At 47.6% G+C, this 24,197-nt stretch overlaps 1 protein-coding gene across 1 annotated transcript in view; it reads left to right on the forward strand.

Annotated features, from left to right (window-relative positions):
• Positions 1-24,197, forward strand: part of srbd1 (S1 RNA binding domain 1) — an 83,816-nt gene that overhangs the window by 17,968 nt on the left and 41,651 nt on the right. The window contains exons 12-16 of the mRNA XM_036546736.1: positions 1,516-1,623; positions 1,826-1,983; positions 2,853-2,943; positions 3,987-4,094; positions 23,924-24,015. Coding sequence (XP_036402629.1) covers positions 1,516-1,623; positions 1,826-1,983; positions 2,853-2,943; positions 3,987-4,094; positions 23,924-24,015 — 557 coding nt within the window. The remainder of the gene's footprint in view (positions 1-1,515; positions 1,624-1,825; positions 1,984-2,852; positions 2,944-3,986; positions 4,095-23,923; positions 24,016-24,197) is intronic.

The raw sequence follows: 24,197 nt of genomic DNA on the forward strand, positions 1-24,197 counted from the left end.
GTTATCATTTTGAGTGTGGCCGTGGTGTGCCCGCCGTTTGTTTGTCTGAGGACCTGTTTGTGGCGCTTTCAGACCCGGGTCCACCCACGCGCTCCGTCGGCGCGGGTGTCCGGAGAGTGACGGACAGCCGGGGCGGCGGGGGGTCGGCACTGAGCTGATGACACGTCGGGCTCCCTCGCTCCTCGTGTCCTCCCCCGCCACCCGCAAACCCAAACTCCGCTTCTCCTCCTGTCACTTTGCGTCCCCGCTCCCGCGCCGGCCACCCAAATAGCCCCTCTCTCTCTCTTTCGCTCTGTGTCCGTCTCTCTGTCATCCTCTCGCTGAAGCGGCCGCTGACCGTCACCCGTAGTCCTCTTTCCACCCCCTCTCTTTCTCTGTCAGTACCTCCGTGCCCGTCTCACACTGAGGTAATCTCTATGGAAACAGCTTTAGCTGTCAACAAAAAAGTATGTTTTTCCTTTTGCGACCACTTCTATGCATTTATGGGGTAAACTGTTGTACACAGTGCTGCTGAAGTATACCGCATCGGCTGAATGATTATCAGTAAGTTTGTCCAATAGTTTTGCATCAAAATAATTTAAAACCAGTCATGTACACAAAAATAAGTCAGCCTCTTCCATGTCTCCCTACTTCAAAAGAAATCAGGCAAACAAACCGCTTTTTGATAACCCAGAGACAAGTTTTTTCTTTTTCATATAAAGTTTTTATAGAAACCTTTCATCTTGCACGATTAGGCCCATGTGCAACGCATTTGAGGTTGTATTTGTTCTGGAAATATTTTTAGTCTGGCGATTCTCAATTTTAGCGTAATATTTTGTCCTGTATTAATGTTTGTTGTGAAATTTGTTAATGTCTGGTATGCGTTTTTTACGAAGCAAAAGTGTACTGTATCTGACTTTCCCCAGATACTCACAAAACTCTAAATATATTTGCAGTTGTCTTAAAAACATAAATCTACATGATGGTTCTATCATCTGTGAACCAGTTGACAATTTTGGTTGCAGAGTAACCCATAAAAATGTTTTTTTTTGGGAATGAGGTTTCCACAACACCCATTTAATAGTGAGAGAAAAAGCCAAAAGTGTAATCCAAACACCAAAAAATTTTGAATTTGATATTTTGTTTCCTGGCATAATTCTGGGTATCCATATTGACATGTTCAGAAACGTTCTGAATCAGTTCTCTTCCATGAAAATGCAGAACCTTGCACATGGTTTTAAATGGCAGCCGCACGAATCAGTGCTTTCTGGCTGCGTGCTGAGGAATGCGAAACATGAGCCGCTGTCTCCTCTGAGGTGGACATAAACTCACCCTGGAGCAGGACAGCACATTGTCCGAGCATATTTTCCCCTTTTTCACCCTTAACTTGGTTAAGTAAAAATTTCACCTCTGCTTCAAAAATGAGTGCAAAGATTTGGTATCACGGTGTTCTGATTTAGAAGAATTTCCTGATGTAACACATGTCATTGTGGTGCTAATCTAATTCTTCTGTGTGGTTGGCTGTGTCGGGTGCAGGTGGAGGCCGAAGGGCTACGCGCGAGAGGAGTTTATGAAGATACTGCGCGACGCTGTGGAGGATTCTTACAAAAGGCTCATTCTTCCCCTGCTGTGCAGAGCGTACAGGTGTGTACCCATGGAATTCAGTGTTTGTGTGTGTGTGTGAGTATGTGTGTGTGTGTGTGCTCTGTGTGTGTGTGTGTGCGAGTGTGTGTTCATGTGTGTGTGTGTGTGTGTGTATGTGCGCGCGCGCACACTCTCTCTTCTGTCTTCATCCCCCTGTCTCTGCCTTTGCATTTGGTCCCTGACCCCCCCTCATATGTCCCAGGACCTCTCTGACAGCCAGTGCGGAGAAGGAGTCGATCGCCATGTTCGTGAGGAACCTGCGACAGCGCCTGCTCGTGTGCCCGGTTCGTGGCTGCACCATCATGGGCGTGGACCCGGGCTACCGGCACGGCTGCAAGCTTGCCATCCTCTCACCCACCGGTAGGAGCCCACACCGCCCCCCCCTCCTGGTCACTGCAGTCCTGAGAGCCACGCCTCACACAAGCACTAACCACAAACCTCATTCTGTTCTAGGAAGAGTAACCTACGGCATCTGATATGTCAGTGGGGAAGTTGCACATGGTTCAGCGAAGCATGTTACAGTTACAACATGGTAACTGTTGCTCACAGTTACAGTATATCATGTCAGACTGCGGTATGTTTTACTGCATTCTAACATTTTTACCAAGAACCTGGATGAACATATGATGTCTGTCTCCTTTTCTGTACTTGGAGAAAAGCTGATTGCGTGTAGAAATGAAAGTGGTGCACAGCAGTGGTGGGTTTTGACAAATAGATAGATAGATTTGAGTTGAAATCCCCAGCTGTAAAACTCGGCAGGGGGGACAGGGCCACGAAGGCCGGCCCTCCTCCCCGCTGCCCCCGTCACGCCCAGCAATGACGGATGCCTGTTCCCAGCATGGCCTCTCTGTGCGGGACTGGTCCCCTCGCGGGCAGCTGATCGGCCAGCTGCGGTACACGCAGGGACACCCGCCGGGCCGCGGCGAGCGCCGTCCCCTCACCGCGCCCCTCGTCAGGCAGCACGTCGAACACCCCTCCCGTGCCTCGTGCCGTGCGCAAGACGGGCACTCCGTGGCGGTGACAGGTTTGCAGACCTCAGACCACATGACCTCCTGCCGGAACTGTCCAATCCGGTTTCCCCGATCCCTCAGCTGGAGAGGAAGTGGCGCGGCCGGTGGGCCCTCCTGCTGACATGCGGAGGTGTGAAAGAGGGGCTGAAGAGTGCCCCTCTCTCTCTTTCTCTCTCCCCCTCTCCCTTCCTTTGATGGGCGTTCTCCTGTGTTCCTTAGGTCAGATCCTGCACACAGACGTAGTGTACCTGCACCAGGGGGGCGGGGCCAGGGAGGCCGACAAACTGCACCATCTTATGATTAAGTACAGGTAGTACAGGCTGACCGCTAATGTGGGGTTTGCACTGTGCATTAACACAACATCTACACATTGAGAAATGAGGATAGATTTACAATAAAATGATGCGGCTTTAACTAAAATAACGTATGGGAATACTTTGTGTTCTTAATGGATCTTAATACATTCTTTATGTTATTAACACTAATTTTTTTGATGGGGCTGCCACTTACAGTTTTCATTCAAGAAAAGCCTGCTGTTTGTTATAATTGTCCTTTTCTGGTTGGTCTCCAAAGCTGGGTCTTATATGCCTTTTTCCCCAGATCAATGATATGTGGCTGTGTAACATCATGTAAATAAATGTTCGTAATTGTTGGATTTTGAAGGAAAACAAGTACTGATATAAAATGTAAAATTTGAAAATATAAAAATAGAATCCTCCCAAACCTGGTTTTAAATCATTCTTAAGGCTCACTGAAAATCAATTACCTCTATAAAGCGTTAGCTGACTTGTTTTGTAGTATCTGTCATTTGTAAAGCATGTTTTGTGTTTTATCAAGGACAGGCAATGCAGTAAATGTTTGTAATTTTTTTAAATCTCATTTTTGGGACTCATGGGACTGGTTAGCAGTAATTCAGTTGGACCTTTGAATGTTAGTTTTTCAGTAGGTTATTACAGGGAGATGCGATTCATTGTTTCTCCTGTGTATGGACTGCTACCTCCACTTTTGATTGACAAATTCAGAAAAATACCAGAGAAGGCCAGGAAATAGAATTTCGTACTATACTTAATCTGCCTTCCTTACCAGTCACAGCACTTTTGTAATCAGTCAGATCAGTGGCAGTAGTTTGGCATGGTTATATATTGAATTTAACAGAAATATATGAACAAATATTCAAATGATGTATTATGGTAAGAAAAATCAGGAAATGGGGACCTTTGTATTAAGATAATGTCTTTTATGAACTTTTAAATAAATATTTTATGAATATTTATGAGTATATCATAGTATCTGGTTGAAAGATTCATCATTAATAATTTCTGGTCTTTTTTTTTTTCCCTACGGCACGTGAAGCTGTCAGAAGATTGCGATTGGTAATGGGACAGCGTGCCGAGAAACGGAAGAGTTCTTCGCTGGTCTCATCGCCAGGAAATTCTTCCAGCCACTGGACGTTTCTTACTGGTGAGTTCGTCTTGAAAACATCTTTTCCTTTTAATGCCTTGTGTGGTTACAAGAGCTGTCGTCTTGAGCCGTTGGCATTTGATTGGTCAGAATTCACATTTAAATATCTCCATCTGTATTTATGTATGAATGTAGATAGGAATGTACATCTCTCTGTCTGTCTGTTTACTTGTCTTATATATGTATATAGACATACGTAGAATACATGCGTATTTTTGTATTATTTTTGGGAATGTCAGTGGAAACGTTTGCCCATGTATGTGTGCGATAACCATGTACGCGCACTTGAGAAAAACAAATATTTTTGTGCATATTCACACATGGAGTATTTTCTATAAACAGCCATTGCTCCGCAGTGAGGGAGTGAAGCTGACTCGGCTGCTGGGCTTGAGATTAGAGAGAGCGTGCAGCTGTGAAGAGGGTGCTGGTTCTGCATAGCATTCCAGCACAATTAAAATGTGGAGAGCTTTATTCTTAAACTCTGGCCTTCGAGAAGATAAGGAAAGCCGGGGCCAGCGAAGTGTAGGGTGTTGGGAGGGGGGGGGCGTGTTGGGGCGCGAGTAAAACGCGGAGGGGAAAAGGCAGCCGGCAGGAATGTGTAATTCTTGTGGGTTTTAAATGCCATCTGGACCTTGTTTGACTGTCCCTAATTAAAAACAAATATTTCTAACTGTTCCTATAACCAGCGCAGCTTCATGAGCTTAAATCCAACTTAAATAAAGGCAGGATTTTTATTGTTTCTCTCGCAGACCTGTGTTTATTGACTTAGGGTTAGGCCTGGATCGCCGCCCAGAGCGAGTCAGAAGTGGCCGGTGGGGTTTGTGTTTCGGATTGCTCGGTGCTGCCAGGGCCGATAGAGAGGCCTGGCCTGTTCCCGTTCCAGTTCCCCATCTCGCGCGTCCCGCCAAAGGACACAGCGGGGCGAGAGTCATCGCCGTTGTCTGGACCTTGAGCCAGTGATACGCTTTTGGGGTTTTCGATCAAAAACGAGTCGTGTGGATCGCACTTCAGAATTACAGTGGGGTTGGAGTGAAGAGCGGGTGACCCCGGGGGGTCAGAAGGTCACAGCAGCAGGACGTCCTCCATTGCGGTGAGAGCTTCTTTTGTAGTTTGGGATCGGAGGTCAAGCAGCAGTGCTGTTGCTGGACATATTTTAAATCACTCCCTTCATTTTTTTTAATGCTGCAGCTTTGTTCACAGAGAGAGGTCAATTCCCCAGACCTCAGTCTTTGCTTTTTTTCCCTTCTCAAGGTTTTTTAAAGTGTCTTTATTTTCCTCAGTGACATATAGGAATGTAAAAAGCCCTTCTGAAGTGGTCTTGAATGGCTCTCCTGTATCGCTGAGTGGCCGGCCTTTGAACCCCCCTCCTAATATGGGCTTTATTTCTGCATTCATTCCCTGCACTCTGGTAAGAGGAAAGTGGGCTTGACTGACTTACTGACGCCGGATTCAGACGGATACTTGCTGCCTCTGCGAGAGCTGGCCGGGGAGCAAGGGCTTGTGTGTGTCTTTAAGTACAGTCTCCCTCTTCATTTCGAGCCATTTTAACCCCCTGTTCTGAAAATCAATCAAAAAGCGGTTAGTTTAGGCCAAATCCCATTTGGGGAGGAATGTTGTTCCATGTGGAATTCATCCAGCAGAGAGTTCTTGAATTCTCTCAGGTTGCAGGTATGTGAAGCAGGGAGCTCTGCTAAAAGAAGCGGTGCCTTTCACAGTCCCGTCAAGCGTTTCATTCTTCAGAGCTTGATTAAATGTTCTTTAATTTTTTAATATGATTAGGTGTAGCAACTTTAAATATTTCACGTTGCTAAGATGACAGTTCATGCCTGAAAGATAGTATTTGTTTTTGTCCTGGGTCACTTGAAGTTCCTTCAAAAGCATTGCATTAGGAGCAGTCAAGGGAAAGGATCACTTGTGATGACAAATGACCTCCTTTGTTGCTTCTGACTCCATTTCCCATAAGGCTTTGTTCATGCTGCTCAGCAATTGGTTCATGACTCCAGAATGACCTCTGCAGGAGCGTGTTATTTGAAGATGGGAATAAATTGCTGTCCCTGCAAGAAAAGCGTTAGAGTTTGTCCTCATGTGGCAATGGAAGGAAAATATGGAAACTTGAGTGGTGGAAGGCGTTGAAAGCACAAGAATATGTGCTGTGTAGCCCAGTAAGTTTCCAAAGGACTTTTCTCTGCGGAAATTCCTACGAGCAGAAACACAAAGCCGTAAATCAGACAGCTCATCACAAAATCACACATTTTTTTCACAAAAGAATGCCAGACTTCTAGAGAGTTTATTTAATTTCATTGTGATAAATGTTACCCATCCGTATCATGGGGAAAAATGTATCTAGCCTTTTTTTCCTGTCATCCTGTTTTCCTCATTTCCAGCTGTTTCAGCGCTGGAAAAAGTCCCTTGCTTTTATTTCAACCAAATCCATACAATTACTCTTCCAAGCTCTCTGATATCTAGTTGAAAACTTATCATTTTCTAGCTTTTCTGACAAGGAGGATTGACTTTTGACTCACGCTGTTATTTGCATAAATCATCTGTTTCAGCCGAACACAAACAACATATTTCTACTCCTGAGAGGACTGGTTAAATGTGTGTTCACTTTGAACTCTGCTGTGAGAAGAGCGTCTCAAATCCTGCTACTGTAAACAGCTGTTGCTCATATCAGGCCAAACATTTGTTTTATTGTGTGGAAGAGGATCACATAAGATAGATCCAAAAACTGAATGAATGGTTTTGAAGCAAATGTAAAACGATTATTTGGCATGAGAATGTGTGTGTGCGTGCGCGTGTGTGTGTGTGAGAGAGAGAGAGACGCACAGTGACTTCCACGAGACGCTCAAGTCCACACTAGTTAATTAAACCAGCAGCCTCATTCGCACCGTCTGCTATCTGTCTCCTCTCGCCACAGCTTGATAGGAAGCCCCCTACTCTAACCCCCCCTCCTCCTCGCACCAACCCCCCCCCCTCCATTGGACCTCTCTGTCCCCAAGCTCTGCTGCCTGCTGCCCTTCCGCCTCACTGCACCCCCGGAATGACAGAGGGCGCCGGTAGCCTGCACAGGGGTAATGAGCCCCCGGGACAGCCTCTCCACAGCAGCACAGTTCACAGGGAGCTCCCAATTCTTATTTATAGATGAGTGGAGGTGGGGAGGGGGCTGGATCTGCCTTTTGAGTGAATGTAATGCATTAAGCAAGTGGTGTGCCTCGTCCCCCCTCCCACCCTGTTTTCCTCAGGTACCTGCTTGCTGTAATTCTAGATTTTGACCTTTTCAAGGCTTTTTTTCCTCTCTCTTTTCTGTCTTTTTTTTTGTTCTCTTCTTTGTCCCCCATTACTAATGTGCCGTGAAGGAGGCTCACACGAGCAAGGCGACATGGAAGTCCCCTTTTCTCTTTTTCCCCGAGTTAAGTGGTTAATGTGCGTCCCCTTCGGTGTTTCACGAACTGCCTGTCAAACATTGTCACTCTGTCGCATGTGTCCCTCTTAGCTCTGTCACCGGGAGAGCACAAACAGGTGCTCCTCGCTGGGCTGTGCCACAGTGTGGAGGGAGGTGGTGGTGCTGTGGTCAAACACGGGGTCAAACCCCCTGTCTGGACACTGCTGTAGTATCCGTGAGAAAGTCATTAGGTGAAGAATTCTATCAGTAAAACCGAACAGTACAGGTGTTCAGAATCTGTACTGTATTATGTGCTGTACAACTAGCACTAATATAACAGTATGGCTGTTTCTAATACGGTTAGTACTGCAAAGGCTACTGCTAGTATTTATTATGATTCTACACTCATTAAATTATTTTATAAATGAGCACAGGATACATAAATAAATACAGTAATTGTTGTAATCAGTAGAAATTTTAGCATTTTCAAACATTTGTCACTACCTTGAGTTGTTGAAATACATCAAATGCTCCAGCTGTGGTACTGACGCATTTTTCATCAAAATACCCAGACACAAAAGAGGATTTTTTTTCTCATTTGCCTGCATTAATGTTTCACAGTGATTTCTATTACTGGAAACACTATCAGTCTATTTGCTCTGTAAATGTAGAAAAATGTCACTTCAAGTGATAGCGGTATATAAATTAAATAAAACAAAAGCCAATCCCCTTTTCCATTTCTGTTACATATTTTATGTCCCTGCTTCCTTTTTTTTTTTTTTTTTTTTTCTTTTTTACCAGAAATTAAATCTTGCTTCGCAGTTATCAGCAACCACGTTATATAGCCTTCACGCATTTGGCGTCCTTTGTACCGAACATGTGTTAATGCAATTACGATAAAGTCGTCAGAGGCGGGAGAAAGCCGGAGCGCCGTCAAATAAACGCGTAACCTCGGCCGGCGAGGCGCGCTCTTTATCGGCTTGTTTTGCGGGAGAGCCGAGAGAGAGGCGATTAGCGCTTTTCTCTTTCCCGGCGCGGGTTGTCAGTCACAGCGAGGCGGGAGCGCGCTGATCGGGAGAGAGGCGCAGCGGCTTCTTTCTCGGGGGGGCTGCAGCTCGGGCGCTGTGCTTGACGGAAGGCAGAGGTAATGAAGCCCTCCGGAGCACTGAGTCAACCCGCGCTCCACTTTAGCCCGAGTTCACTGTCAGCAAGTAAAGGTAGTGACTGCTGTGGACCGTTTTCCTTTTTTTTAATGTTGTCTGCTTTCAAATGAACTGTCTGCTTTCCAATGAACTGTCTTTTTCATTTGGTTATTTCAGCACGCTTTTGTCAATAGTGTAAACCTGACTATTTGGGTGAATTCTTTCCAGCATGTTGGGATATGTTATAGGGGTTGACCAGAAAAAAACTAACACACTACATTTAAGAAAATGGGAGAAAAAGTCTACCATTTCTGAAGGTATGTTTTTGTATAAGAAATATAAATGCCAGGTTCAGTATCCATAATTGTTATAAATTGAAATTTCAGCATCTGCTTGCTAATGAAAAGGTATGTTTGATGCTCATTACACTGATCTTCCATACCTCCATGAGTATCTAACACTTTTTGTCACTCAGACAGTACAAGCAGGTGGGACATTTTCTTTGGAGAAATTCATATGCATTTTTAAAGATAAATCTAAGGAATGGTGCTGAAAATCCAGTCACGACAAGCACGTGATTAGTACAAAACACTCGTCTTCACTTTGGAGTGGCACTATTGATCTCAGCCACAGACATGCAGTCTGTAATAGATTCAGGAGGGGCTGTCTCTGGGAGCAGTGGGTTAGGCAGGGCTCCGAGGTAATGCCTGGCTGGAGATTCAGGCCCCTCTCCTCTCAGGCTGTCTTCCCCTGCCTCTGCCTCCCTGGACGTGTGCTGGCCGTGACCCTCGCAGGGTGTAAGGCCTTGGCCTCAATGAGTCCGCTCCAATATGCCAGAGCCATAATTATGCTTCGCCACCCGCCCCAGCAGCCGGACCCCGCTGTTCGCCACGGCGGCGCTCCCCTCACGTTATTCCCCTCAAATTGCCAGGTTTCATTATCTCTGCAGACTTGACTTATGGCGTCGGGGTGAAAAAGCTCCAGTTAATTGTTTTTGAAATCTCGGGTTGATAATTGCACCATGGAAAGGCTTGAGAGGATGCAGCGGGGGCGGTTGGGTGGTTGGAGGGGATTCTGCGGGAGGGGGCATCGTTTGGAGCCAGAGTGCGTGACACGGCCCAGAGGAAGCGCGACCATCCCTCCATCTTTCCTGTCTGATTCTCGCTTGCCGGATTCACTTGTAGGCCACAAGCGCTGCAAATGCCATCAGTGGGTACAGACCCCTGCCAGTCAACCTTGACCAGTTCAGTTCCGTGTGTGTGCTTTTTGCCCCACACTCGCACAAGATTGATTGTTATTTTATACATTAAAAAGCACACACATAAATATATGCATGTGTAACTTCTCACATGCACATTTGAGTGAGAGTGGAGGTGCTTTCTGTATATTTGCTTTTGTAAGTCTGTAAGTGCGATACGAATCCTTCACTTGATTCCTGGAGGTGCGGCACTGTCAAAATGCATTTTACCTGTATTTCCACCTATCAATGTTCTGGTGAATTTCAGTTTCAGCTCGTACCGGGCAGGTTGATAGCTAGTTGTTATTCTGGTCGCCTTGTTTCAGGGCCGAGAGTAGGCTGGAGGGCATGTCTTTCCTCCCCAGGTGGCTGTGATGTAGGTAAGGACAGTGTCGCTCAGAAACACCTGTCCCTGTCGCTCCTAATCAAACAGTCCCGGGGTCTTTCCACGTTTCCTCACGCTCACATCGCGCTGTCAGCTAAGGCAAAGCCTCCGCGGCCGCGGTGTGGGCTCGGCACCGCCGCGCTCCCGGAACAACACGGCGACCTTCATTGTCATGCCTTCTTAGCGGAAAAACTCCTCTTCTTCATGAAGGCTTTGTCACAGCGAATAAGCGCCCTCCCAGCGCTCAACGGGTCCTGAAGGGGCGACAGCGCTACCCGCGTCCCGCGTCACAGGGAAGGCCGCACTTTGTGCAGGATACGCTAAACCGCTGTGATATCCCCAAAGACGCGTCCTTGGAATGACAGCCGGGTCGACCCTTCCACGTCTGACAGGGCCAATCTGAGAGGTCACACAGCGCCAGGAAGTATGGTCAAAAAATCAGCTATTTGATTGGCTGCTGTTTAATGCGTTTGGATTTCTTTTTTTGTTTTGGGGGGGTGAGATAAATTGTTAAGTCTCCATGTTTCACAGACCTGCTGAATCACAGTCAGACTTCAGCTTCAGTAGATGTGCGAAGAATGAGGGCTTTCACTCTCTCTGTAAACATCTTTTTCAGTTGTCTGGAATGTTCCATAGTTAAAGAGGCACTGTCAAAAATAACCTTTCTGCTGTGTAAAATTTCATTACATCATAATGCTTACAGCACATTGGGATTCCTCATTTTAGTCAGATTTGCAAACTATACTTGCAAACTGCACCTGCAGGAGTCTTTTATTGTATTTTGATTTTATCCAGTCATTTTACATGAATTCCTTTTTTACTTTACATTTCAGCTGTTTATGAGAGAACATTTACTTGGAAGCTTTTTCAGTCAAACATCTGATTATTTTCTCACTTTCAGCATGATGACTACCTCACTAGAATTTGGCTGAATTTACAGCGTTTTGAAGAGCATGAATTTTGAATGCCATTTATAAATGTGTTTCCTGTGTAATTTATTGAACAGGCTCTGCGCTCCCAGGTTTGGCTTTCAGTTCAGGGTCTGTGTAATATGTCCAGTGCTGCACTACAAAACCTGCAGCTGGAGTGCATCAGAGCTTTGACCCTATGTGCTGAATAAAATATGACCAAACCCAATGCAAACAGCAGCGTTTAGAAAAAGAAGACTGGAGACTGTTTTGTGGGAGGTTTGTGGTTCATAGGTGGGTCAGTTTTTAAGAGATTTTATGGGGATACTAGTCCTCCATGCAGCTTTAAGGTTGTTATGGATCACCACCCCCAGTGGTACTGTGGCAAGCAGCTCGATTGATTCGCAGATGTACACAAGCGAAGTAATGAAACCAGTCCTGGCTATAAAAGGGAGCCGCGGGTCACCGGCCTGAGCCAGGCCCAGAGTCCCTCCAACCTTTGCTGTCGCCTCAGTCAGTGAAGCCACCCGGGCCTGCTGCTGGCAGCAGCTGGATTGCAGTCCCACCCGACTCCCGGCGTTTGGCCCGAGTCTCTCGGGGCCATGGTCATGATATAGCGCCCGCACCTCTGACCGTTCCGGGTTGTCTGTCACTTCTCCTAAACGTAGAAGAGAGCGACGCTGACCAATATCATAACTGCGCGCCACACCACCACCACTCCCCCCCACACTTCTCAGCCCCCGCTGCCCCTAATTCACCCTGACCCCTAAGGTCGTCCCAGTCCGATCAGTCAGCCAGTCAACACGGATCACTTTCTCTCACGCGTGAGGGTAAACATTGTGATACGGAACCAGCTATGAGTGGCCGAGAACTGTGGGGGTCCCCCCGCCCCCCACACTCACTGTCTCTCCATGCGATCAGAATGCATTTTGTTGCGTTTTAAAGACATGTCGGAAATAGGCGCCGTCACCAAATGTTAGCGTGGCCCCCCGTCTGCGATGTCCACACCAGGCAATCACAATACACAGGGAGTCGTTTGTTCCGTTTTTTTGTGCGTGTTTTGGCATCTCTAGCATTTTCAAGGTCGTTGCATTCACTACTCACAACTATTAAAAACCCACTTTAAAAAAAGAAAAAAACCTTGATGTCCTTTACAGGCATTATCCTTGTGCTTTTTTTTTTTTTTTTTTTTTATACTTTCACTCATCCGGTCTGAGCTTCCCAGAACTACTTGGGACCTGCATGTCCACATGAGGTCTGTTTTAGAGAGGCTACCCGGTGCTGAGAAGCTTCGGACAGCTAACCCCACAGAATCATGGTGTGTATCAGCGGGGTGCCAGGTCTCTCAGACTGTTCCTGTCACTGGATCATGCAACTGCAAGTGTGAGCTTCAGTCCGGAGCTCTCAGTTAGTCACATGCTTTTCAGGAAATTTCAAAGTGGAAGTTGGGAAGGGAAAAAAAAGAAGAAGAATCCTTTTCACTGTCAGTTGCAGTCAGTGGTAGTGGCTCCTCGCAGTGGCGTGCGCTCAATGGCCTGTGGTGTCTGTGGCGGATGACTTTGTTTTAGTCTTTTCTTTTCTAAACGTCCTTCATGGACGCTCTGTCTTCAGGTAATTAGCAGTCTTGGATCAGCCTCGGCCGGGGCCGCGGGAGTTCCTCCGGTGAAATCAAATCAAGCCGCGGCGAGAGAGCACAGTCCTCGCTGCAGGGGGGCGGCTGCCAAGAGGGTGGCCGAGACTCGAGAGCGAGGAGGGAGAGGCGAGGCCAGGGGATAACGGGGGGCCGCCTGGGCGCGCGTCACTAAGGGATACCGGAGAGGGTGATCAGGGCTGCAGCACACGGGGAGGGAAGGAGCTTAATCCTGGGTGAAAGGGAGAAGGATAATTAGCGAGGCCACCGACAGACAGGCCCCGGGCGGCCGGTCCGGTGAAGGTTATCCGGCTGAATCACGAAGGACGGACGCGGGCCTGGACCGAGCTACTTCGCGGAGACCCCCGTCAGCCCCTGTCCCCCGCAGAACCAACGCCGGAGTCGACGTCCCCTCGCCGCGGATGACATTCGGTTGCGGTTACAAAGCGGTCAGGACTTGCCTCCGTGCTGATCTTCTCTCTAATTAGATTGCTCTCATGAGGAGCTCCAAATCGCTGTAATTTGATGCAGGGATCGCACGGTGTCCCACATATTCACAGCCCCCCCACGGCGTAACGGCAGGACATGATCGTGGACTGAGATACCAGTCACTGGTATTATCTGAACAGTCACCCTCCACCAGGGTGGCTTGTATTGCTAACATCCACCATCTTATGAGTATGCTGTGCTTTCTTGGCTGGGGCTCTGCTGAAAAAAATCAAGTTGATTTCTGAAGAGTACAGCACTGACACCATTGAAACTTGTGCTCATGATTTCTGACCATTGACATGCTCATGTCTCATACGCATAATGGATTTGATGGGTCCTTTTTTATTATTTTTTTATTTTTTAAATTAGATTTCATTTTCAGGTTGAAAAAAGACACTTCTCACCACCTAACAAAAGTGTTTTATATTGAAGTGTGGTAGCTTGGTACAGATCCAAGCATTCTGAGCTGAGTTGATGATTCAAGGATAAAGGTCAGGTTCCAGAGTCTCTATGGTGTTCTTGATACTACCCTGCATGACTGTACCTTCTTTTGACTCTCTGCAAGTGAATGGGGGCTGCATTTTTAATTTAACTTCATTTTTAATATGTATATTCACTGGAAACAAACACTCAGTTGTATTTGGCCAATATTCTCAAGGGACAGATGTCCAAACGAAATTTTAAATTGCTGACTTGCAACATAATGGTCGGTCTTATCGCAAAGAGACATTTTAATGTAGAAAGTAATCCAATATTGAGTTTATTAAATGCACGACTATTAGTTTAAAAAGACTTAAGTCTGTCACTTAAGTTCACTTGGACGCAATTCTACAAAAAATTGTAGAGAGGTAATGGGGGAAAAAAAAAGAGAAAATAATGCTCAATGTTTTATAATTCACGCATGAAAGGGATAAGGCTGTTAGGAGCTCAGAGAGTAGGTTGTTCTGTGTCTCTGCAGTTGTTTCACTTGCTTGTAAGGCGCATTCCCATCAGATACATTCACTGTCAGCGCTGCTGTCCGGCAGCTTGCCGCTTGCTGAACGCAGTCTGTGACCGTTTGCCAGTATTTGCTGTTTCCTGTTTTCACTTATTTACGCGGTAGGGGTGATACTCTGCTGGACGCGTGCCTTTTGTTCTTACCAGCGCATCGTCTCCAAATAACGCTGCCCACGAAGGATCTCGCTGACGTGTAACTGAGACTCTGAATCCCTCAGCCGAAGTGAGAACCCTGATTCACGTCGCAGTGCTGCTCTCTGTTAAATGTGAACCACAGAATGCCTGGAATCGTAGCACAGCAATAACACATTTACTGCTCAGTACATATTTCACGCCTCATTTACTTCTGTTCTGTGGTTTAAAGTGACTTTATTTCAGTTGGCTGGGAAAAAAAAAAAATCAAAAAACCCTCAAAACATCAAAAATCTCAGTACCACTTTGGAACAAATGAGGGAAAACCCCCCTATCAAATGAAAGACTTTAGAATAGGCAGAGTAATCAAGAAATCTACAAAAACTGCTTTCTTTTATGGCCAGAAAGGCCTGTTCCAATGGAACCAGAGCGGGATGAAAACCAAGATGCACATTAATGTCAGAACCAGAGTCGTTTTACATTTTAACGGATGGAACAAAACAATAAAGTACAAAAATATCAATAAATATGTAATGATAGAATGGCATGTAGGGGCTGACTGCCAGAAACACAGGGCCTTTCACAAAAGACAAGGATACATGGCGAGCATTTGATAGGCCTCGAAGCAAGACTTGGGTCTGGTTAATTGAAGAACAATATGGGTCCCCAAACAAGCCTGTCGGAGGGAGTCCCACGCCGGGTGGGGGGGTGTTTTGTGCTCACAGGGTTAAAGAACTCACAGGTGGCCGTCAGTGTACTGCCTCACCCCACGCAGTCTGGTAACTGCGAAGGGCGGCTCCCCCTCCCACTCCACTCCCCACTCCGCCCCAGGGCCCTAACGCTCACACTGTGCCAGCTCTGTGTGTGTGTGTGCGTGTGTGCGTGTGTGTGTGCACGCTCACTGAGAGTGTCTGGCACCAGATTGATGTAACCGGCAGTGAGGTTTGCTCTTTTCAGATGTGCACTCCGATGGCAGCTAGAGTGTGGCTTTGACGTGGCTGCACGCTGACTGGGCCCTTCCTGCCTCCTAGCTGCACGTGTGAGGCTAAGGCCGTCTGACACCTGCCATTTGGACCCTTTTCTTGGCGAAAAATGTCATCATTTTCAGACAGGACGAAGACAGATATCTGATCGTCTTTCCTGTGGCCAGGGTCCCGGGGTCAGGCTTTCGCAGCTGAGTGAACACTGGGCAGAGCCGGCGGAGCTCTGGGGAGGGGGGCAGTTGCATATGGGGAGGAATGAGTTTTGGGGGGGGGGCAAGCTGGTACCATAGCTCTAGATGTAGATAGGGACATCGTAACGGGGTTCAACAGGTCAGCCATATTTGTCTTTGGGGTGCAAAACTGGATGAACATGCACAGGTGTTTAGGTGGTGGGGTGTGTGGGGGGGGGGCTTCCCTTGAGAAGGGAATGAAACAGTGCCTCTATTACTCTCTTTCAGCTGTGAAAGTGACTCATATGGGGCTTCTCCCGATTGACAAGCAGCTCATTTCACCGTTTTCCTTTAACTCTCTACCTTTTTTTTTCCTCTTTTACTGCATTGGTTTCCTTTCCAAAAGCCAGTGCTTCCACCTGATCTCGGAGCAGAGGCTGTAAAGAGAGAGCGCACACCGGTAAGGTCTCTGCTGTGCATTTTATTGCCTCTCTCAGGGCTGATCATTCTGATTGAGTTAAGAGTCTGTCCGCCAGAATTTCTCGCCTCTTAATTTAAAAGCTGCTGAAGAGAATTCCTTTCAAGCGCTGCGTTTGTGCTTGGAGCAGTAGGGCGCACTGTTGGTGCTACTACCTGATGCAGCGTGGGAGGGTGTAGAAGAAACTGAGGTGCGTGAGAGGCAGCAGGGCGGGAGGACACACACAGACACACATCTACGTGCATCTCTTACCAGCTGCTTGCGTCATTGTGTACTAGCAGACCTTCTGTGCAGGGTTTCACCGCTTAATTTCAGGGGGGATCCACCTGTATCTGATGTTAGCACAACAATAGTCAGTAAAGGTCAATCTGTGCACTTCCTGTTCAGAGGCTGTCGTTGTAAGTGATCCTTTTGACGGTCTTCCATCTGCACAGAAGTAGTTCTGCTCAGGCTCATTATATACTTCTCTCGCTCATCATATTTCAGCGGTCCCACTTCCCCCTGGAGCTCCTGTGGCCCCCTCCAGCTCTCCCTGCCCCAACTGCCTCTCCCCTTACCCCAGCTGCCTTCTTACAACGGCACAAAGGAGAGAAGCGTTTCTTTCTCTCCGTTTAGCGCCCACTTCCTGTTTCACTCTTTTCCACTTCCTCCCTCTTCCTGGCAGGAGATTTAATGACCAGCTCATCTGAAGGAGAAGAGTAATTAGCAGTGTCCTAACAGCAGAGATGGCGGGGGGGTGGAGTTGATATCAGAGCTTGTATCCATCTTTCAGTATGCGAATCTTGTCCCCTTTGGACCTTCTCCTTGGACCAGGGAACCAACGAGGGCTGACCAGGCAGGCCCAGGGGGGTTAGAGGGGTGCAGCGAGGGGGAGGTCCGAGGCGAAGGGGCGGGAGGGGGTTGGGGGGGGGTTTATCGGCTGTGACATTGCCCAGGGACAGTGAGGGGGACAGCGGATGGGACAGGGCCCAGAGAGTGAGTGAGTGACAGCCCCAGAGGGAAGGCAGCTCATCCGCACGCTCCGGCGGGCTAGCAGGCCTCGTCTCGCCTCGCGCGCGTGTCCACCTCAGCCCGAGCGGGGGCGCAGACAACCTTCTGGTGGCTGCCACGGCGATGCCCCGGCCGCGGCGCCCGAGCGGGGCCGTATCCGTATCACCGCGGCGGAATCGCCGGCCGCGGTCGGGGCGTCGTACCCAGGAGACATGTCTGCCGTGGTAATTAATTCAGACATGATAGGGGGGCTTTGTTTCTCCCTGATTGCTGGAAAGCATTTTAGAGGCTTGTCCTATGGGTGGGAGCCTAGCTGGGCTGAACTGGGGCTCTGTCTCCCTTTCAATTCACCTAAAGGGTCAGGCAGTGTCAGATATCACTTAATGAGCGAGCGGAACGTAGGTCTGGTAGTGTGCGTACATGGCATCTCCTCCGTGCACCTCCCCCGCCTGTGTCTTTTCCGTCGAGTAAATAGTACTGAGAAACACCTTGCCTTTGTGCTCGGTTTGCAAAACCAGTCGGGCCAGTGCCACAGAGGCGGTGGCAGCGTCACTGCCGCCCCAGCTGGCAGCCTGCTGGGAGAGCGATTGTGGGTGGCTGTCACCCTGTCTGCGGACGTCCTTGCTCAATGTTACTGTGAGGCTCTCCTGCCAAGTTTCTGATGCTGGCAAACCGTCAAACCGTCAGCACGGAGGAAGCGCTGTGATACGCTGTTGCCGAGGCCTTCTGTGGGTGCGTGACCACAAGCGCGCGTGCGTTCATTAATTCATTCAGAAAGAGCTGTCAGGTCTGTGTGTGTGTGTGTGTGTGTGTGTGTGTGTGTGTGTGTGATTGTTTGCGTAAGTTTGTGCAGTAAGTGTGTGTGTGTTCTTTGTATCCGTGTGGTAAAAGAGGTACACAGAACCCTGGTTTTGTGCTGCATTTCCTCACTCTGAAAGCATGTTTATGGCTGTAGGCTTATGCAGGTCTTTAGGTCTGTATAAGTATACAGTGGAACGTGTGTGTGTGTGTGGGTGTGTGTGGTTGCGGAGGTCATCGCATCCGGCCTCTCGACAGTACCAGGCCAGATGGGCCAGCAGTTTGGGAGCCTCCGGGTGCTGGCAGAGTGAGAGGGAGATGGGCGGTGGGTGGGGGGTAGTGACAGCGAGGTGGATCGGCCATGGTCAGCGTGCACCCACACAGGCCATGATCTCATATCCCTGCGCCCCACCTCCTGCTCACCCTCTCTTCATTTGGTGGAATATCATATTAATTACCAGCTCCATGACGCCGTCTCATCCAACCTGCTGAAGGTCATATGCCAGGGTTCGTTAGCGCAGCGCCGGTCCCGGGCGCCGTCGGAGTGACATGTCAGCTGTCAGGCTGCCCAGCGCTCTCCAAAGGGACGGAGGCGGCGTCTCTTAATCAAGGGGCGAGGAGGGGGAGGGTGGCCCCGACACTCAAGTTAATTTAAAATCTGATTCTTGTCAGAAATCCTCTGCTGCCCGTCGCTGAGTGGATGTCACTAATTGGCAAGGTTGCCACGGCGTTGGCCGCTGGGCCCGGGGACTGGGCTGGCCCCTTGACAAGGTTACCCAGAATACAGGTCCACCGCGTCTTGGTGACGTCTCGCTGGCGGGGGTGCCACGAGCAAGCTGAGAGAGGAGCCAGTGCTGAACTCTCACCTCAAAGGTCAACTGGAGGAGAGGCAGAAAGCAGGAGAAATGCAGGTCATGCCCCTCATTTCCCATCATCCTTTGGGGAGGTGCTAATCAACCATATCATCTTCATATTTTGAAAGGTCATTACATCAGCCAATAATGATCCTTAAATGACCTTTACAGTTGAAGTTCCAAGTAAATTGTGGCTTTGTTAACATGTTTTGGTTGTATGTAGTTAAGCAGAAAGATATCACGCGTGTTAATTCATAAGTGGATGACCATAAATGAACAACAGGATCTTTGGTGCTCCTGTGAATGAACACTACACCAGCACAACAGCACTGATGCGAGTTTAATCAGCACAGTTACTGACTGACTTGTGGTGTGCAGCCTTTCACAGCTGTATTCCTTTTTCTGTGTGCTTATTTTTTTAAGCAATCCTACAAAATATGTCATGTGTAAGTCTGCGCTGCTGTTCATAACCAGGAAAACGTGTGTATGGTTCAAATGTTCAAATGCCTTCTTCAGTACACCAGTTGTCCCTCTAGATGGCAGTGTTGTCACACTCATCCTTCAGCCAGCTCCTCCATGGCTGGTCAGTATCACAGGAATGCATTACGGTGCAGACGCTCTGGCGGGAAGGTCACTCTCCATGTTTGAGAGAGACGCGAATGAGGCCCGGGAGCACTGTGACGACACTGTCCCCTGCAGTGCCATGAGCCAAGGAGTGAGTAAGCACCCCCTTAACTGTGTGTGACCTACAAGCCAGTGGGCAAATGATAGAATGTTTCACATGCACATCGCATGCAGCAGCTACCCTTATCATCTGATAAGTCATTCATTTACCTTTATGTACTTTTACAGTTAGTTGTAGGTGGGGATGAGATGCACACGTCCAAGTGCCCATGTATAAAAAATGGAAGCCGAACACTGACACTGAACACTGATTGTGATTTTTGGACCAATGGGGAAAGCTTGTGATTGTCAGATCTGGGGTGTTTTCTGAGGCTGTGTTCCTTTGGACAGGGCATCTCTTATTGCTGTGGCGAGGGAAGTTTTCTATCTCTGTCTATCTGGCTGTACAGGTGTATTCCAGCAGCCCCGCTTTGCTTTGAATTCTCAGGGAGAGCCTTGAGGGTATATTTTTCTCTCTGTGTATGAAGCAGGGCCAGCAAAGGCTTGTATCAACCCTGCCACATACAAAGTAAACACAAACCACCAAAACCATTAAGCTGCGGATGAATTAAACCTTTAAGACCGGAGTGCTGTCCGGTAATCTGCCCAGCACTTGCCCAGTGTCTGGTTTAAATGTTAGTCCTCTTATAGATGGCCCTCTTTCTCTTGCCCTGAAGGCGAGTGACTGTCTGCTCTGTGCTTGTTAAAGGTTGTGTTGAACCTGTGCTCCCTGTCCATCCTAAATAAAGATACTTCAACAGTGAACAGTCCTTCCCTTCTCACTCCTCTCTTCCTCAAGATTGGCCACGAATGAGCCCACTTCAATGATCCTGTCCGGAATTGACCCGCGGGCCCGGTACAGCATGGGCCAGTCCGCATTCTGTAAATATTTAAACCCTCGCCCGCACCTAATTACTTGGCCTGCGATATGCTTCTCAGAGCGTACGGCCAAAGAAAATGCCTCAAAGGACGTGCTCCTCAAGTTGTTACCAGCCAAATAATTGAGCCTTTCACTGTTAATTAGCATTCATTTATTTTTAATGAGTGCGTGACCGTTGATTTTGGGGGCGCTTTTATGCAGTTTACCTAATATAGTGTAACTCTTTGGGCTGCCTGTTTGAATTGGCGCCTCGGCCCGGCACCACGCCACTTTATCGGCTAAGAGCGGAGTTCGCCCGCCGCCACGTGTGAGGAAAATGCGCAACGATACTATTTTTACGAGCTTGTTAAACATTCGACGGAGTAAATTAATAAGAGCCCGAGATGTTAATTCGCTATTGCAGAAGGCTCACTCTGGGGTCCTTCGCTAGCAGAGAGTGTAATTAACGTTATCAAAGAATTGCACTTGTTTGTGGCCGCTGCAAGTAGGGGAACGGGGAGGGGGTGGTGGGGGTGTTGGCGGTGTTTCCCGACGCGGTCACTCGTTGGGGTTTGATTGTGTTGTTGCGAAATGCATCGGCTAAACAGAAATTTCCTCTCCTCCTCCATTTCTCTGGCAGCTTAATCCCTCCCTGATAAAGCCTCCGCTCTCAGTGAGTTCCCTGCACTCCTCCTCAGCATCCCTCCGTCTTTCTCTCCCTCGCTCCTTTCTTCGCTCACTCTCTTGCTCGGTATGAATCTCTCTCTCTGTGTCTGTCTACCTCGGACCAAGATCTCCTCTTCTCGTTTCCACCGCTCCCTCCCTCCTCACATCTGTCTTCCATCCCTCAACCCCATCCTCCTCCCCTCGTTCCCTTCTCTTGTACCAGTGTGTTGAACAGGGAGAGGCGGGGTGGCAGTGTTCCACACGCTGTCTTATAAGCATTCCAGTACGCACTGGTAAATTGCTTTCGTCACTGCCTAATCCTTTCCTAGTAACGCGGCCAGAAACCAGACATCTAGTTCCACGCATTGGAACAAAGATGCTGTGTCCGGTGAACCAGTCAGCTAGTAAAGCGTAAGCCACTTATATTCCGTTATGGAAAAACCACGGCTTTGCAATATGCACCAGATTCAGCTTACATTTAAACATCTTAGTGAAAATATTATTGGAAAATATTAGCACTGCTAAGCTAACATTAAGACTTTAAACTAACAGAAGATGCCATCTTGATTTCAGTGTGGAGTTTGTAGCCTGGGATACCTAGTCTTGTAGTTCCTTGGATGTGTTTTGTAATAATAGCCAGCATGAGGCATTAACAGTCTTGGCCTACTGTATTTACTGCGGGTAGCAGGAACATGCATTAAAATCGAGCCTGGTGCTTTTATTTTCCCTTAAATCAATGCAAAGACTGAATTATTGTTTACGATTTGATTGATGATGCAGAACATAGGCCCCATTCCTACACCATATATTTTCTGGGATTTTGCAGAATCTGTTTTAGATTTCAAAATGACCTGTTATTTTATGGAAGATGCACTCTGGGTTTTTTTGTACTTTGAAGTCAGTTCAGTACATGTAGGGAATTGATCACTGGGAGTACCATGTACTTCATCTTGCCAGTGTTGAGTAGCACAGTGACCTCCGTATTTATTCTTACCACAGACTAAATAGGAACATAAAACATGCTACAAAATATTTTTTTCTGCGTAATACATATTTTTTTAATTTTATACTTTAAGCTTAATAGCATTGCACAGAGCAGTTGCAGATTTACGCAAAGAATAAATTCTAATCCAGAAGGTCACGCTTATTCACAACTTTAAGTAAGGTTTTAAACAAAATCCAACAAACCAAATCTGCACCAACAGTGTGCTCATTGGAAGTTCAGTGGAAGCTTCTGGAACTACATAGAGGCAGCCAAAGGCTTTGTTTCCTTGTCATAAAAAGGGAGCTGAAACAGAAGAGAGCCGTCAGTAGCATGCATTATCATGGTTAAGGTCAGAGAGCTTGCTAAGGTCAGACTGCAGCTAAAAGCTCATTGACCTCCATGATTCAGAAGGTGGCTATGAAGGAATTCACAAATAGCTGAATCCGCTGCTTTCCACTGTAGCGTGCATTATTAAGAAATGTGAGGTTATTAGTACAATGGCAGCACTGCCAGGAAAAGCGTGTGTGTTTAACTTGTCTCCATGGGCTGGGAGACAAGTGAATCAGGATGCAACTGTAAATATAAACGCAACAGTTGGAGATCTCCTAAAGGAATATTCAAGGTTACTTGCCTGTTCTGAAGGCAAGACATATGCACAAAGATTGGGATTTGTGGGACTACATTTAGATAACAGGAAGTATTTCTCATGTTCAGATGAAAAACATTCTCATCAGACATTCTCATCAGCTTAGTATATGGTATGAATAAGGGAAGTTTGAAATATGGTGGGGGGGGGGGTTTATCATGTCTTGGGGTTATTTTACATCTGCACGTCCTGGAGCCCTTGATCGAGGTAGTTATGAACTCTAATACAACTCCAGCCCCAACTCTGCCAAGAAACTCAAAGTTGGCTGAAAATGGGCGTTATCAAACGAAGGCACCAAACTAGAACCAGACACACGGAACCAAAAGATCTGAGAGACCTAGTGCAGGTCTGCCAGGGAGAGCGGTCAGAAATAATACTCTGAAGTGCCAGAGCCTTATATAGCACCACAGGAAAGCATCCTGTCAGTGTATTCCATGCCAGAAGAGAATTTACAAAATATTAACTACAGTGGTGTGAATAAATATTACCCCTGTGTTTTACAGAATAAAACCCAGCCCTTTTGTGAACAGTGAGATTTTTATCTGTGCAATGTTATTATTAAAGTATAGCATTATTGAAACATTTTTAATAGAAATTTTTATTCAATAATGTTTCTTTCTTGTATTCTCTCAGGAATATGACTAAATATTCAGGGCGCTGAACAGCAGTTTGAAGGAAAGAACACTCTCCAAGTCACATTGTTTGGTCATTGTTTCATTGCGGATGTTCTTATTTCTGCAAATACGCGGAGTGGTCATGCTTTTCCCATCTCAGTGTTTTCCTTTTACATCTCCACGAGCGGAATAACACAGGGCCTTGTAACTGGCAGCATGAATGGTGTTTTTGGTGAAGGGAGGGAGGGGGGGAATGGCCACGTAGGAGCGGGGGATAACGGAAGCAGGGTTTGACCCCGCCCGGCAATGGCGAGTTATTATCCACTTGCGGAGCGGGGTGCGAGCAATCACGCTGCCGAGAACCGGGGCTGTCGTCGCCCGCTCTCACGGGAAAGAACAGGAGGCGTCTCAGGAGCGCCTCGGATTGCAAGTCCGGAGAGGGGGCGAATTAGAGGACAAAATTGCACCCCCCCCCCCCCCCACTTTCCTGAAGGACGGGGTGTTGTCTTACCTGAGCCGGGTCAGGAGCAGGGCTCTTTAGGGACCCTCTTTAAAGAGCTGTTTTCCTGTTATTAGACGGTGAATATTCACAGCACTTGTGTAAAAAAGGATGGGGGGGGTGTGTTGGGGTTCCTTCTCTTGCACTCATGACATTTGTTTTGGCACCAGACTGGAAAAAAAAAAGGATCAGTATTTCATCGACCCTAGTGTTCAGTCATTTTGTGCTGATTGCGGTGTAATTGCAAGGAAGACGTGGAATCCCCACACCCTCACGTCCTCTCCCTCTTTCTCTCTTCCTCCCCCCTTTCTTGTCCTTCACAGCATCGTTAACGAAGCAGGGGCTTCCATCTACAGTGTGAGCCCTGAGGCAGTGAAGGAGATGCCTGACTTGGACCCCAACCTGAGGAGTGCAGGTGATACTGACCTTCAGCCTATGACCCCCAGCCTGTTGCACACATCTTCCCTAAAGCCTGAAGTCTTCACTTCAGTGATACACCAAATATTAATATTTTGTAGTCTGTCAGGGAAGTCATTATGTGAACCTGCAATTCCGAACAGAAACGAGTAGCTTATTTGCAGATGCTGGCATCTGCAG

This window comes from Megalops cyprinoides, chromosome 15 (assembly GCF_013368585.1).
Source record: "Megalops cyprinoides isolate fMegCyp1 chromosome 15, fMegCyp1.pri, whole genome shotgun sequence".
NCBI classification, from domain to species: Eukaryota; Metazoa; Chordata; class Actinopteri; order Elopiformes; family Megalopidae; genus Megalops; species Megalops cyprinoides.